This window comes from Tympanuchus pallidicinctus, unplaced genomic scaffold (genome assembly GCF_026119805.1).
Source record: "Tympanuchus pallidicinctus isolate F22 unplaced genomic scaffold, pur_lepc_1.0 scaffold12, whole genome shotgun sequence".
Taxonomy (NCBI): Eukaryota; Metazoa; Chordata; class Aves; order Galliformes; family Phasianidae; genus Tympanuchus; species Tympanuchus pallidicinctus.
In genome coordinates, this window is record NW_026294637.1 from 1,300,732 (window position 1) to 1,313,201 (window position 12,470).

The following is a 12,470-nucleotide window of genomic DNA, read 5'->3' on the forward strand; positions in this document are numbered from 1 at the left end:
GAGCCACTTCCCCATACATTTAGTAGAGCTCACAGGGTACTGAGAGCTGAGCCTCAGAATGCAGGAGCTGCAGGGCAGGGAGGGGTGGCAGAGAGCCCCTTATCTCCCCATCCCTTATCAGAGCCCCCAGCTGTCCCTCTACAGCAGCAGAGAGGAGGGGAGGAGAACAAACAGACCTCAAAACCAGAGACAAATATCAGCATGTCACCCTGCAAGGTGCTGCGTGCTTCCAGCCAGACCTGAGATCTGTCTGTTTCCTAGCATTCCTCCGTGATTTCCCTATGGTAAGGAATAAATGGATGGATTTAGCATTAGACCTAACAAGCAGAGTTGCACAAGATCCCTTCAGTTTGATGCCTCCCCCCGAACGCTTTCAAAACAGTCACTTCCCTCTTTCTGTTGCAATTTCCTTTCTTTAAGTCAGAAGCCTTAGCTGGAAGGCCTTTTATTTATTAAAAAAAAAAAATCAGCTGTTAATACCATTTTTTATACTATTTTCATTCAAAACATCCTGTTTTCTTCCATCCAAGAACAAAAATTCTTCAGACAATGCCAAGAGCTAATGGCACATCTCAGCCAGCTCCTGGGCCATCCTGGAGCACAGCTGGGTTTCATGAAGACTGGTTATTATAGAGCTGTTGTCTCAACAGAGCCGGAACATGAGCTGATATAGAAAACCACCTATATACAGTGCTAACAGCCAGAAATAGGATTAAAAATACGTGCATCAACCAACCAACCCCCAGCCACAACCATTGTCTCCTTGCTTGTGCAGCAGCAGTGGAGCATTGCTTTGCTGTTCAAAGCTCTGGGTCTGGTTTTAGGGGCTGGAGCAGCAGCTTGCCCACATTCAGGGCACTGGGTACCACAACAAACAAGAGCCCATCTTTTGAGCCCGCTGCTCTTATCAGGAGCCGCAGTGCATGCAGATGCAGCTCTGATTAGAGCCTGCAGCCCCTTATCGGCCGTGCAGCCTGGGCCTTTTTGAGAAACCCATGGGGCTGGCAATAGGTTGGAGGCCAGGAGCTGGGCTCCACTCAGCATCAGTGCTGTGGGGACACCAAGCTTTGCCTTGTGCTGCTTCAGAGCCTTAGACAAGCAGCAGCTCAGTGAGGGAACGTCCATTCCTGAAAATATGGAGACCCAGGCAAGCTCAGACTCATTGAGCTGCTCTGCCACCAGGGACACAGCTCAGGATTGTGTCCCACACAGCAGCAGAAGCCCCACTGGCAGAGCTGGGCCCCCCATTTCCCTCACCCCTCACCGGAGCTCACAGCTCTCCATACAAGACCTCATTTGCACCTGAAGCTTTTTTGCTTTTCTTTCAAATACTTCCCTGCCTGTGGACACTAAAGAAAGAAAACGAAAGAATGAATTTAAATCAACTCCATTGTTTCCACTAAACCCAGCTCCAGAAAGGGATCAGACCATAGCTGCAATTTGCCACATCTGTTCTTTTTATGCATTGTTTTATCGCCAAGCATTTCATACAAGGTGTTATGAAACTTCATATCACATATTCAGTGTGTTTCCACAATCAGGGGCCCACGTGAGCACTTCTGTGGCGACCTTGCCCTGAGTTTTCCCACCCATCTTTCGGCTCAGCCATGGGCTGTGGTTGGGTTTGCCTCCCTTCTACAACTGTACGGCCACTTCCTGGCCAAGCTCCACTGTGACCTGTGCAGTATGGATCACTTCTGCATTTGCTCACAGAACGGCGTGCATTGCTTGCATCCTCTGCACTGCTCAACAGAACAAGGAGGTCATATGGATGGCCGTGGTTACGTGTAACCAGGCCATCTGAACTCGAGACAATAAGGGATCCATTGTTTGCAAGACAAGCATTCAAAAACACATTTGCACTGAAAGCTGCTGATGGACAGTTGGATCCAGGCATGGAAATAATGGTAGAAAGCAATTTCACTGATTATGAAGTGATTGCAAAGCTGCCTTACGACACTCTCCCCGCATGGAGTGCTACCCATCCACCTGCGAGCAGGAGCTCAGCACTGGCAGAGCTGTGCACGGGGGGGATGCAGTCTGTGCTGCAGTGCAGGTGAACCGTTGAGCGCTTTGGAAATTTCCAGCCTGGCACAGCTTCCCATGCAAGGCTCCATCCCGTTCTCCTGGGTCGGATATTCTGCACGCAGATCCTAATTTGGACCGCAGCTCTGGAAAACTTGATTAGAGCTGTGAAAATGGAATTTTTATTAGGGAGAGCTGAGCTTTTGCCAAGGTTTATTTTTCAAGGGAGTAGGACCTAATCCTCGAAGTCGTTCCAGGGCTGTGCTATTCTGGATGCCCTCGTGATGGTTTATGGCAATTACGCAGCCAGACCTGGCCCGACGGGTAATGTTTGCTTTGGACAAGTTGCTGCAGATGGCAAGCGACTGCAAATGTACTTTTCAGCCCAGCACGGGCATCACTGAAAATGCATTTTTTCCTAAGCTGTTTCATTTTTTCTTCATTTTACACATTATTACAGCAGTGCCGAATCCACACTACCTAAAAAGCATTTAAGGAGAATACAGAACAACGTACGGGTGCCGGGAGAGGAGCCTGCTGCAGTCATTGCATAGATAAGTGATGCCAGGAGATCAATTTCTGCCCAATCAAACCTGAACCTCTGTTTGGGTGATGCTTTTCAGGGAGCAGCATGGGAACCTACAAGGCTCAGAGCAGCCCTCCAGAGGGGCTTCACCCCTCCCAGCAAGCAGCAGCCAGACGAAACCAAGCTGTAAATCCAGGAATGCATGGGAAAGGAGCAAATTAAGACGTGCTATACTTGGCAGGTTGCTTTGCAAGCGTAGCACTTGGGAAAGGTGACATTAACAGCCTCAGCAGCTGAAGGCTGCCTGCTTCCAGAGCTGGGGCAGCAGAAGCAAAGGATCCCCAGAAATCATTCCTTCCTCTCCTTCCTCCTCGGGTGCAGGAGCTGCGGTGGCACAGCCCACTGCTCGCTGGTAGCAATCAGCACCGATTCGTAGCAATGGCAGAGGGGTGGTTGTGGGCAGTCAGACTGCAGGGACATCGCTGCTGCCCCAGCACTGAGGCTGCGGAGCATCTCTCTGCCAAACGCCCGCACGGTGGCAACAGTGGCTCAGTTCCACAGGAAAATAATGGGAGTTCATTCCTTAGTGTCTAATTCCACCGCTGGAGGTGCGTGCCCAGCTCATAGGGCCCCAGTGCGAGCCCTGCTTTGAAGCGGGGCCGGTGGCACCAGGTGCAAAATATTTGGGAGGAGAGCTCACGTGCATGCAGGGCCGGGGCCACAGCTTCATTAGGAGCTGGGAAGAGATGAAAGGAAGGAGTTTTGAGCATAGAAAGGGGATAGTAAAGGGGGAGAGAACGGGGGGAGAAAGCTGCCGTGTTCACTTAGCTGCATGAGCTTAAATGTGGGATTCATGCAACTGCACACCATCCTCTCAGCCATGCCTTACAGGAAGCCTCCTTAGCACCCAGACCTCCGTCAGCCTAATTAAAGCCAGAGCTGCTCACCTGCAGCTCGCTGCCTTCCCTGACCCACCTGAATGAACCCCAAAGAGGGCAGCCACGCATTGTGCTGAACCAATAACCCAAACACTCAGGCTGAGGGCAGCAGGGCCTCCAGCCAGGCAGCAATCAGATATCAGGGATTCCCCCCCCCCAAAAAAGGCTGTTGAGGTGCAAAGAAAGGGATGGACCATCTCACTGCTGCTGCTCATCCCACGTGGGATGCACAGAAAGGAGCCCACAGCAGGGCCTGGAGCCAGGCAAATGCTGGGCCTCCTCCCAACCCAAGGCTCTGTAGTTTGTCCTGTGGATCTCACACACCTCTCCCTCGCAGCCAAACACAGCTTTGACCCAACAGACAGAAGAGGTGAGTATTTTTCCTCCTCGTCACCAACAGCAAATAGAAGCTGAAAATCCAAGAGCCATATAAATAAAAATGAATACTTTTTAGACACTTACTGGTGAATTGTGGGCACATAACACTCTGACTTTCCAAGCCAACCAATCTTTTGCTTGTTGCTGGAACCTAAATGGTGCTCAAGGAACATTTCCTCACTTCTAACTTGAGTTAGAGAGCAGCACTGCTTCTCGGACACTGCTCCATCAATCTGCTGATGCTCAAGATGTCTGCAAAAGCAGAGCCTGTCCTTGCATTATGACAGAGCATCTTAAATTATCTGTAACAGTGCCACTGGTGAGCCCCCCGCACAGGGTCAGTGACTCCCACCTGGCATCACTGTTTCAAGGCAAACTATTCCAACTCATCAGCTCCCTCTGCTCAGAGCTGTGGGATCAGAGGGCACAGGAGGATGAGCCCCACATCCCCCGTTGCTTTCCAGACCTAAAATCCTGAACTTCAGCATGCACCAGGCACGTCTGTGCCCCAGACAGCCTCCTCAAGGGGTAATTTGGGAGTTTCCATAAGAGATGCACAGCTGAAGCCCATCTGGGCACAGGGAACACCACGTCCTGGCATCCTACAGACCTGGCCCCACTGCACAGTCAGGTGCTGCACACTGCTGCTGCAGACCCACATGCCATTACATCCAACTGCAGCACAACAGCTTGGAGCACATCTCAGGACCAGCAGCTGAGCTCCAACCAGCCACTGCCACTTTGAGATGCTTCGGGGGCGTCTGATATTCGCATCCCCTCTAAAAGCAGCTTTGCAAAACATCTTCCAACCAAGAGGTGACACAGCAACAAAGCCCACAGCAGGCACTGCACCGTCACCACCCCCAAACAATGCCTGCATGCAGCCCTGAGTGCAACAGGGAGCAGCATATGGGGAGAAGCATTGGCCAGGCTGGAGGTCTGCTGCTCAGCTCCTCGGAGCTGCTCTGCCACTGGCCTGAAAGAACGACTCCATCAGCTGCAGCACACAGACCTTCTGCTTCCCCCAGTTCGAATTCATCACAGGCTCAAGTACAGGCACTCCAGGCTTTTTCCTGCTTTAATTATTTAAAAACCCCTAACTCTGCCTGTTTATTTTCGTGGGCTATTACTGCTTTCAACTATTTTAAGACTGAAAAAAATAAAAATAAAAATAAAAATTTGAAGCCTCTCCCTCATTGTGCTGCCGAAGTTTAATTCACTCTAATTATTTCATATTACTTAGACTATAATAGTTTCATAATTTCTAGTATATTAAGCACTTAATACGTTGTGTCATTTGATGTCGCATATTAAATTCAGCAAAGTACATTTTAATGAGAGCTAAGTAGTGTGAAAATATTAATACGAGACAAGGAGTGGGTTTTGCACCCACGCTGCTGGGGGACGTGCGGGGCAGGTGAGCACCAGCATGGTCCCACAGCTGCTGTGGGAGAGAGACTGGAGGGGTGGGCAGGGTGATGGGGTGGGCAGGGTGATGGGGTGGGCAGGGTGATGGGGTGGGCAGGGTGATGGGGTGGGCAGGGTGATGGGGTGGGCAGGGTGATGGGGTGGCAGCGGGGTCCCCTCTGGGTTGCAGGAGCTCCTCGGGGTGTGATGGCACTGCCCAGAGTGCTGCCAGCGCTGCCTTGTGCTCCTCCCCAGGGACAGAGGCCCAGGCCAGGTTCCTCCATAGGGTCGCTTCGTGCCACATCTCAAGGGACCCACAGCAACCCAACCAGAGAGCGGCAAAAGAAAGCGTGCAGTGCAAGATGCTGCGACCTGCAGGGTCCCAACCGCTTCACTCCCACAAGCTGACGGCCTCTCAGCCTGCAAAGCCTGATTTTAACTTCTTATCAAAGCTTTCAAAGCTCCTCCAATCTCTCCATCCCCTCCACGTCCCTGCAGGAAAACCCCTCCCCAATGGGCTCACCTGCATCCAGCTGAGATACCAGCAAGGTCGCGCACTGCAACTCAACCGACGGCCCCAAAAAAACCACGAGAGCTCCTCAAAGTAAAAGCAAAGCTCCAAGGACCGAGAGGAACCCAGGGGAAGGGGCAGTGCCCGTTTATACGTCCCTTTCCTCCCTCACCCCAGGTGCTGGCGATCCGCTCCCGCTGCCCACCCCGCACAGCTGAGCCCAACCTCAGGTTGCGGCACCACCCGGAGCCGTGCGGGGTTCGGTCAGCGCTGCCCCGACGGGTTGATGGGTGGAGGAATAAGGAGCTGCACCTCCGGCTGCTCCCACGCGGTGGCGGCCGAGGCTGCGGAACTGCTCCGCTTCTCTCACCAACGAGCGCCTGCGGCTGAGCGCGGCCGCTCCGCTCTCGGGGGTGCGCGCCCCGCCGGGAGGGGCATTAAGCAGCTTTCCCCGGGCCGTCGGGGCATCCCCTGGGCCCAGCGCTGTACCCGCAGCCCGGAGAGCCCTGTGTCAGAGGTGCAGCTCCGTCCCAAACGCTCCCGCCGCGCCCCAGCTGCTCAGCCCCTCCGGGCCGCCCCCGGCGCGCCGCTGTCGGGTGTCCCACAGAGATGCGGCGCTGGGGATGGAAGCGGGAATTTCGGGCTATAAGGTGCGCAAACTCCCTCCCAGCCCGCTCCCGGAGCTCATTAATGTGATACTTTCATGTGTGAAACGAGCATATAAATGGGCATTAATGAGCTCCCGGCTGCGGTGCGGAGGAGGAGAAGGGAGCGAGGAGCTGCGTGGGGTGCGGGCGGCTGCAGCGAGGGCACCTCGGGCTGTGCGCCCCGAGGGGGCGGCCCGCAGCGATAACCCCCCCCCCCGCACGGAGCAGGCGGTGCTTAAAGTCGGCTTTTATTAAAGAACCAAAATCCCGTACAGAGGTGGTGCCCCCCCGGAGTCGCGAACCGCCCGTTAAAGTGCTGTCACATCCAGAAATGTACGGGGGGGTGAGGGGAGGTTGAGGCAGGAGGGGGCCCGAGGGAGGATGGGGGAGGTGGGAGGGGGGAAAATAAATATACATCATAAATAAATAAAAATCCAACAAATACTGTACCAAGAGAATCACAGTACATTTATATCCATTGCACATAGCCACGTTTGTTTCCAGTCTGGACGAGGGCGGAAGAAGCGGACACACAGGGAGGGGGGGGAGGACGCGGAGCGGGGTGGGGGGCCCGGGGGGGTCCCGCCCTATTGCCAGTCCGAGAGGGCCGAGCTCCGAGTCCCCTTATGTACACGTGGCTCCTCGTGGAAATGGCTTTGCGTGGGCTCTGCCCTGGGCTGCGGCGCGCCGCGGGGCGCATGGCTTCGGGAGGGGGGGGAATGGGGAGGGTCGGGGGGGGTCACTGGGGCAGCAGAGGCGGTTTGAAGGAGCAATTCCCCGTGCAGTGCCGCGGGGTCAGCATCTTGCAGGAGAAGTGGTGCAGCGCGTCGTGAGCCTCTGCAAAGCGACATCGCCGTCAGCCCCGGCCCCACCGACGGGGAAGGGGGGGCTTCTGACCCCGCGTTAGACGGCTGAGCCCCCCCTCCTGCCTCGGTACCTTTCAGTTTCTGCTGGATGGCGTAGCGCGCTTTCCTCTCCTGGTCCAGCTCGTTGCACAGCGTGTCTGGAGAGGAGGGAAGAGCATCAAAATGAGCCGGGGGGGATCCGGGAGCGGCCGCCCCGTCGAAGGGAACGGGTAAAGGGAAAGGGGAATCGGCGAGAAATGTCGCTCCTCGGCCGGGGGCTTAACAGGGAGGGGGGGGGGGAAGGGGCAGCGCCTGTAGGTGGCTCGGGTGTAAAAGTGCAATGAAATAATGCGAGGAAATAATAAAACGCGACCCTAAGAATAAAAGAATAAAAAGAACTAAATTAAAAAATAAATAAATAAATAAAAATAATGAAAAGTTAAAAAATAATAATAAAACCAATAAAAGACATTTAAAATAATAATAATAATAATAATAATAATAATAATAATAATAATAATAATAATAATAATAACAATTAAATGAAACGAAACAGAAAGGGAAGAATCGCGACGGGCCGCGGCCGGGCCGCACCTCGGACGATCTGCAGCTGCTGCACCATCTCCTCGCGGTACGCCAGCTCCCTTTTCATCTGGTCCTGGAAGTTATCTGCGGGCACAGCGCGGTCAGTGCCGCCCCGCCCGGCCCCGGCCGCAAGGAGGGGCTCCCCCGGTACCTTTCAGGCTCTGGAAGTCCCTTTCCAATTTCTTCCTCAGCTCCATTTGCTCCAGGACGAGTTTTTGCAGTTCGTCTGTTGAAAAACACGAGGCCGGGTTTTGGGGGGAGCGCGAGCTTTTCCATATGGAGCGGCTCAGCGCGGCGCTAATCGCATTACATTGCATTAATCACAGGAGTTAATCACTCCCGCGGAAAGCACAAAGACTTCGAGCCGCGATGGGGGCCCGGGGGCCGTCGGGGGGTTCCCCTGGCGTCGGGTCCCGCAGCGGCCGCCCCCTCTCACCTCGGGCCAAGTTCTCGATGTCCTTTTCCACCAACTGCGTCCCCGCCACCTCCATGCCGAGCTCTTCTCCTGCGTTGGTTTATTATTCTTGTTTTTATTTCGGAGCTCCTTCCGCGCCGTCGGGGGAAGCGGGGGGGGGGGTGGAGGAAGGGTGTTGGGCGGCCGCGCAGCGCCCCGCGGTGAGGACTTACCTCTGTCAGTATTTACAGGGCTGGGATGCGAGACGCTCCTTTGGTCCTGATAGGATTTTCTGGTCTCTAAATCCTCTGCTGTCGAGTGATTGTCTTCTTTATCTTGCTCTTAAAGTTAATAAACCGATTTTCAACCGTAAGCAATGAAAGTATGGTCCTGATATATCCTTAATTACATAATTAAGGACAAAGCCCTCGTTAAAACCTTCTTAGAGGACATCCTAATCGCTTTGCCGTTGGAAAGTAGCTTGCTGGCAGCTTTGCCCCTTCGGGCGGCCCCCTCCCCTCCCCGCCCCGAGCCCTCCCGACGGCCGTTCCGGTGGCATCCGCGGGCCCCGCGTGCTCCTCGGCCGGCCCGTCCCCTCTCCAAAATCCGTTCGCTGCCTTTTATTTTATTTTATTTTTTCTCCCGAAAGCCTCTAAACGAAAGCGGCGCTCCGGAGGCCCCCGCCGGCTCCGTGCCGCGCCCGATCCCCCCCGGCCCCCCCGCGGTGCGATTTACCCTTCGCTTCAGGGGTGCAGAGGAAGGCGGCTCCCAGGGACGCGGCGGCTTTCAGCGGCTGCAGGTGCTCCCCCCGTTCCGGCGCGTACACCTACAAAACAGCGGGTCAGGGCGCGGGGCCGACCCCGAGGCGTCCCCCGGCCCCGGCCCCGCACCTCGTAGGCGCCGCCGCTGCTGCTCCGCTCGGGGCTGCCGTCGGGGCCCCGGCTCCCCTCCTCCGCCGCCCCGTCGCCCCCTTTCTCCTCCGGCCCCTCCGCCGCGGGGAGCGGCTCCTCGGGCGCGGGCAGCAGTCGGGGCGGCGGCGGCTCCCGCTCCTCCGCGGGGGCGGCGGTGTCCTCCTCGTCGTCCTCGGGGAAGCGGTTGGACTCCACGTCCACCTCGGGCTCCTCGGCCGTGTCCCCCCCGGGGGACAGCGAGCGGTAGCTGGAGCTGCCCTCGCTGAGAAAGTCCGGCGAGAGGTAGCCGGGCGCTCGGGCCGCCGCCCCGCCGTACGCCTCGCGGGTGCCGTAGAGCTTGGCGATGCTCTCGGTGTCCTTCACCACCGGGCGGAAGGCGGACAGGTAGCTGCCCTTCCTGGGCAGGGGCAGCGGGCCCAGCAGGGCCTCGTCGCCGGAGCGCTCCTCTTCGCCGGCCGCCCTGGACAGCGCGCTGGGACAGCGCTCTCCGTCCGCCCCGGAGCCTTCTTGGGGCGTCGCGCTGCTCCGCCCGCTGCCCGACGGCTCCGAGCCCTCCAGCTCGCCGTGCCGCCCCGACGGCTCCGCCGCCGCCGCCGCAGCCGCCGCCGCCGCCGCCACCACCACGGCCGTGGCCGCCGCTTTGGCCTGGCTCTGCGCCGGGTAGGGCGGCACGGGGAGGCTGCCGGCCGCCGGCCAGAACATGGGGAACGAGGGGTACACGGCCGCGTCCTTGGCGGCGCCGGGCTGGTGGGGCGGCTGGGTCGGCTGCGGGGGGTGCGGGTGCGGGGGTCCCCAGAACATCCCCGACGGCAACGCGCCGCCTTTCCCCGCCTCGCCGCCCCCCGCCCCGCCCAGCGCGTCCTCCTGCTTCTTGGGACAGAGTCCGAAAGCGGCGGCCGGGAAGCCGTAAGGATGCGGGAAGAGCGGCGGCGGCAGCTTCTGCAGCATCCCGAAGCCTTTGCTGGGCACCGGGATCACCGGGTAGCTCCGCACCGCGCCGGCCCCGCCGTGCCCCCCCGCCGCCCCGCCGTGCCCCGACGGCAGTCCCAGCGCTCCGCGCTCCCCCGGCGCCTCCTGCCCGCCGCAGCGGAGGCTCTTGTGCGCCGGGGGCAGCTCGGGGCCGGCGGGCGGCGGGGGGTGCAGCGGGGCCTTGGCGGCAGGAGAGCCCCCCCCGGGACCGCCCCCGGCCGCGCCCTGCAGGGAGAAGGTCCTCTTGCGGGTGCCGCCGTTGAACATGGCCTTGACATCCTCCCAGGCGTGCGACAGCTCCTCGGTGGCCGTCTTGTCGCTGAGCTTGAGGTGGCGGCGCCACGAGTTGAAGTTGGCGGCGTCGGGCTGCGTGTATTTGGAGTCCGGGGTGCGGTGCGAGTGGAAGATGAACTTGTTGGGGGAGAAGTACATGCTGCAGTAGCTGCACTTGATGCACTTGGCGCGGGAGCTGTTGTAGCGGGCGGGGATGAAGCTGCCCCGCGAGCCCCAGGCGCACTCGTGCACCACGTCGAAGGCGAAGTTCTCGGGCAGCTTGGGCGGCTTGTGCTCGCCCAGGAAGGACTTGCAGAGCCTCTCGGCCTCCCGCTTGGTGATCATGCCGCAGCGGCGCGACGAGATGGGCATGGCCCCGGCCCGCCGCAGGATCTCCAGCTGCACGGGCGTGCACTGCACGCAGGTGATGCCCAGGGCCACGCGCCGGTTGTGGATCTCATTGTAGCTGTAGTTCTTGAGCAGAGTGTTGGAGATCTGCGCCAGGCACAGCCGCTCCTGCCCGTCGATGACCAGGGACACGATGGGCACTCCGTACAGAGAGGTCTCACCCACTTGGTTGGGCTTCAGGGTATTGGAGCCCTGGTACGGCTGCAGCTCTTGCTTTGAATTTGGGGAGGAGCTTGCATCTCTCCCGTTTCCCAGCTGACTGCCGATCGCCTCCATTCCCCTCGAAAACGCCCCTGCAAAACAAAATAGCGGCGAAAGGCGTCGGTGAGGAGCGCTCCGGGGGCCCCTCCGGTCTTCCCCCCGCTCCCCGCTCCTCAGCACCGGGCGCAGCAGCGGGGACGTTCCCGGCTGCGGCCCCGGAGGGCTCCGCGCAGCCCCGCACCGCACCGCCGCTCCGCAGCTGCGGCCAAGGGCGTCCGAACCGGAGATGGGATGGGGGTGGCGATCAGGATGTGGACGGGGACGGGAAAGGGGATGGAGATGGGGAGGGGGACGGGGGTGACCCCGGTCTCTTTGCGCCGTACCCCAACGCACCTCACCGGAGGGAGCGCGGAGAGGCTCCGGCCGGGCCGAAACTTGGAGCCGGGGCCCTGCAGCCGAGCGTCCCCGGGAGGCGATTAGGGGCGGGGAGGGGGATTATAGGGGCCGGGGCGGACAGCCCCCGCCGCACGTAGCAGCAGGGAAGCGAACGAGGCAAATTGGCTTAGCGAGGAGGGCTGTAAGCGGCTTCCGCGCTCGGCGCACGAAAGAACGGGGGAACCGCTCCCCAAATCGCTCCCCCGCGCCGCCCCGCACCGCCATCACTTACCGCGGCGCGGAGCCGGGATGGACGTGCGAGCGGCCCGCGCTCCTCGAGGTTAAGGGCCGCCGCTCATCCGCCGCCCCGGGGCCGCTCATCCGCCGCCGGGCGCAGTGCGGGCCCCCCCGGCCCCCTCCTCCCCGCGGGGACGGGCGGTGCGGTGCGGGCGTTCAGCGGTGCTGCGGGGCGGCCGCTTCCTCCGTGTCCGCCCGGGCGCGATGCAACAAGAGCGAGTGGGCAACCGCGCCGCCGAGGGAGGATCCGGATCCGTACTTGGAGCCGCCGCACATTGATCCGGTGACAGCTAAAATAACGGGAAGACACACCCACTTAGCACCAGCATATTTACATTAACTGCCTCCGGGACCCCGCGGCCGTCAATCACCGATGCGCTCCGCTCAATCACGGCGCGGCTTTAAGGCACAGCGGAGCGGGGCGGGGGGGCTCGGGGGGCCGCCAGCGAGCGGGGACCCGCCCGGGTCTGCCCGAGGTAAGAGCGGGGATCCGCAGCTCTCCGCGCATCTCTTCTGCCCTCCGCGCATTTACCGCGCGTCCCTCCGCGTTTCGGCCCGCGCCGCCCCCCGGGGTTCGTTGTAACGTACCGATGGGAGCGGGATGCAACGAAAACCCTCCTCCCCGGGGGGGTCACCGCTAGGGCCCCAACGAATCTTCCACTTCCTTCTCACCGCCGTTTCCCCTTTCCTCCGTAGCCGGGATGAGAGCTCCGCCCGGGGGGTGAGGATGCGCGGATGGGGGACAGAAGGGCGGTAACGAAATCGCCGGGAGGAGGCGGA

At 59.4% G+C, this 12,470-nt stretch overlaps 1 protein-coding gene and 1 long non-coding RNA gene across 2 annotated transcripts; both read right to left on the bottom strand.

The window, feature by feature from the left end:
• Positions 1 to 2,088: 2,088 nt before the first annotated feature.
• LOC128075290 (uncharacterized) lies at positions 2,089 to 6,421 on the bottom strand. The gene is made up of 2 exons (XR_008203724.1): positions 5,798 to 6,421; positions 2,089 to 3,287 (listed from the first exon to the last, which is right to left on the bottom strand). It is a non-coding gene; the product is annotated as an uncharacterized LOC128075290 (long non-coding RNA).
• A 723-nt stretch (positions 6,422 to 7,144) lies between these two features.
• Positions 7,145 to 11,093, bottom strand: SKOR1 (SKI family transcriptional corepressor 1). Its single transcript, XM_052671846.1, has 8 exons — positions 9,147 to 11,093; positions 8,992 to 9,082; positions 8,490 to 8,597; positions 8,299 to 8,367; positions 8,014 to 8,088; positions 7,872 to 7,946; positions 7,370 to 7,435; positions 7,145 to 7,269 (listed from the first exon to the last, which is right to left on the bottom strand). Exons 1-8 carry the CDS (start codon positions 11,091 to 11,093, stop codon positions 7,172 to 7,174), a joined length of 2,529 nt encoding a protein of 842 aa, XP_052527806.1. The 3' UTR covers positions 7,145 to 7,171.
• Positions 11,094 to 12,470: the final 1,377 nt, after the last annotated feature.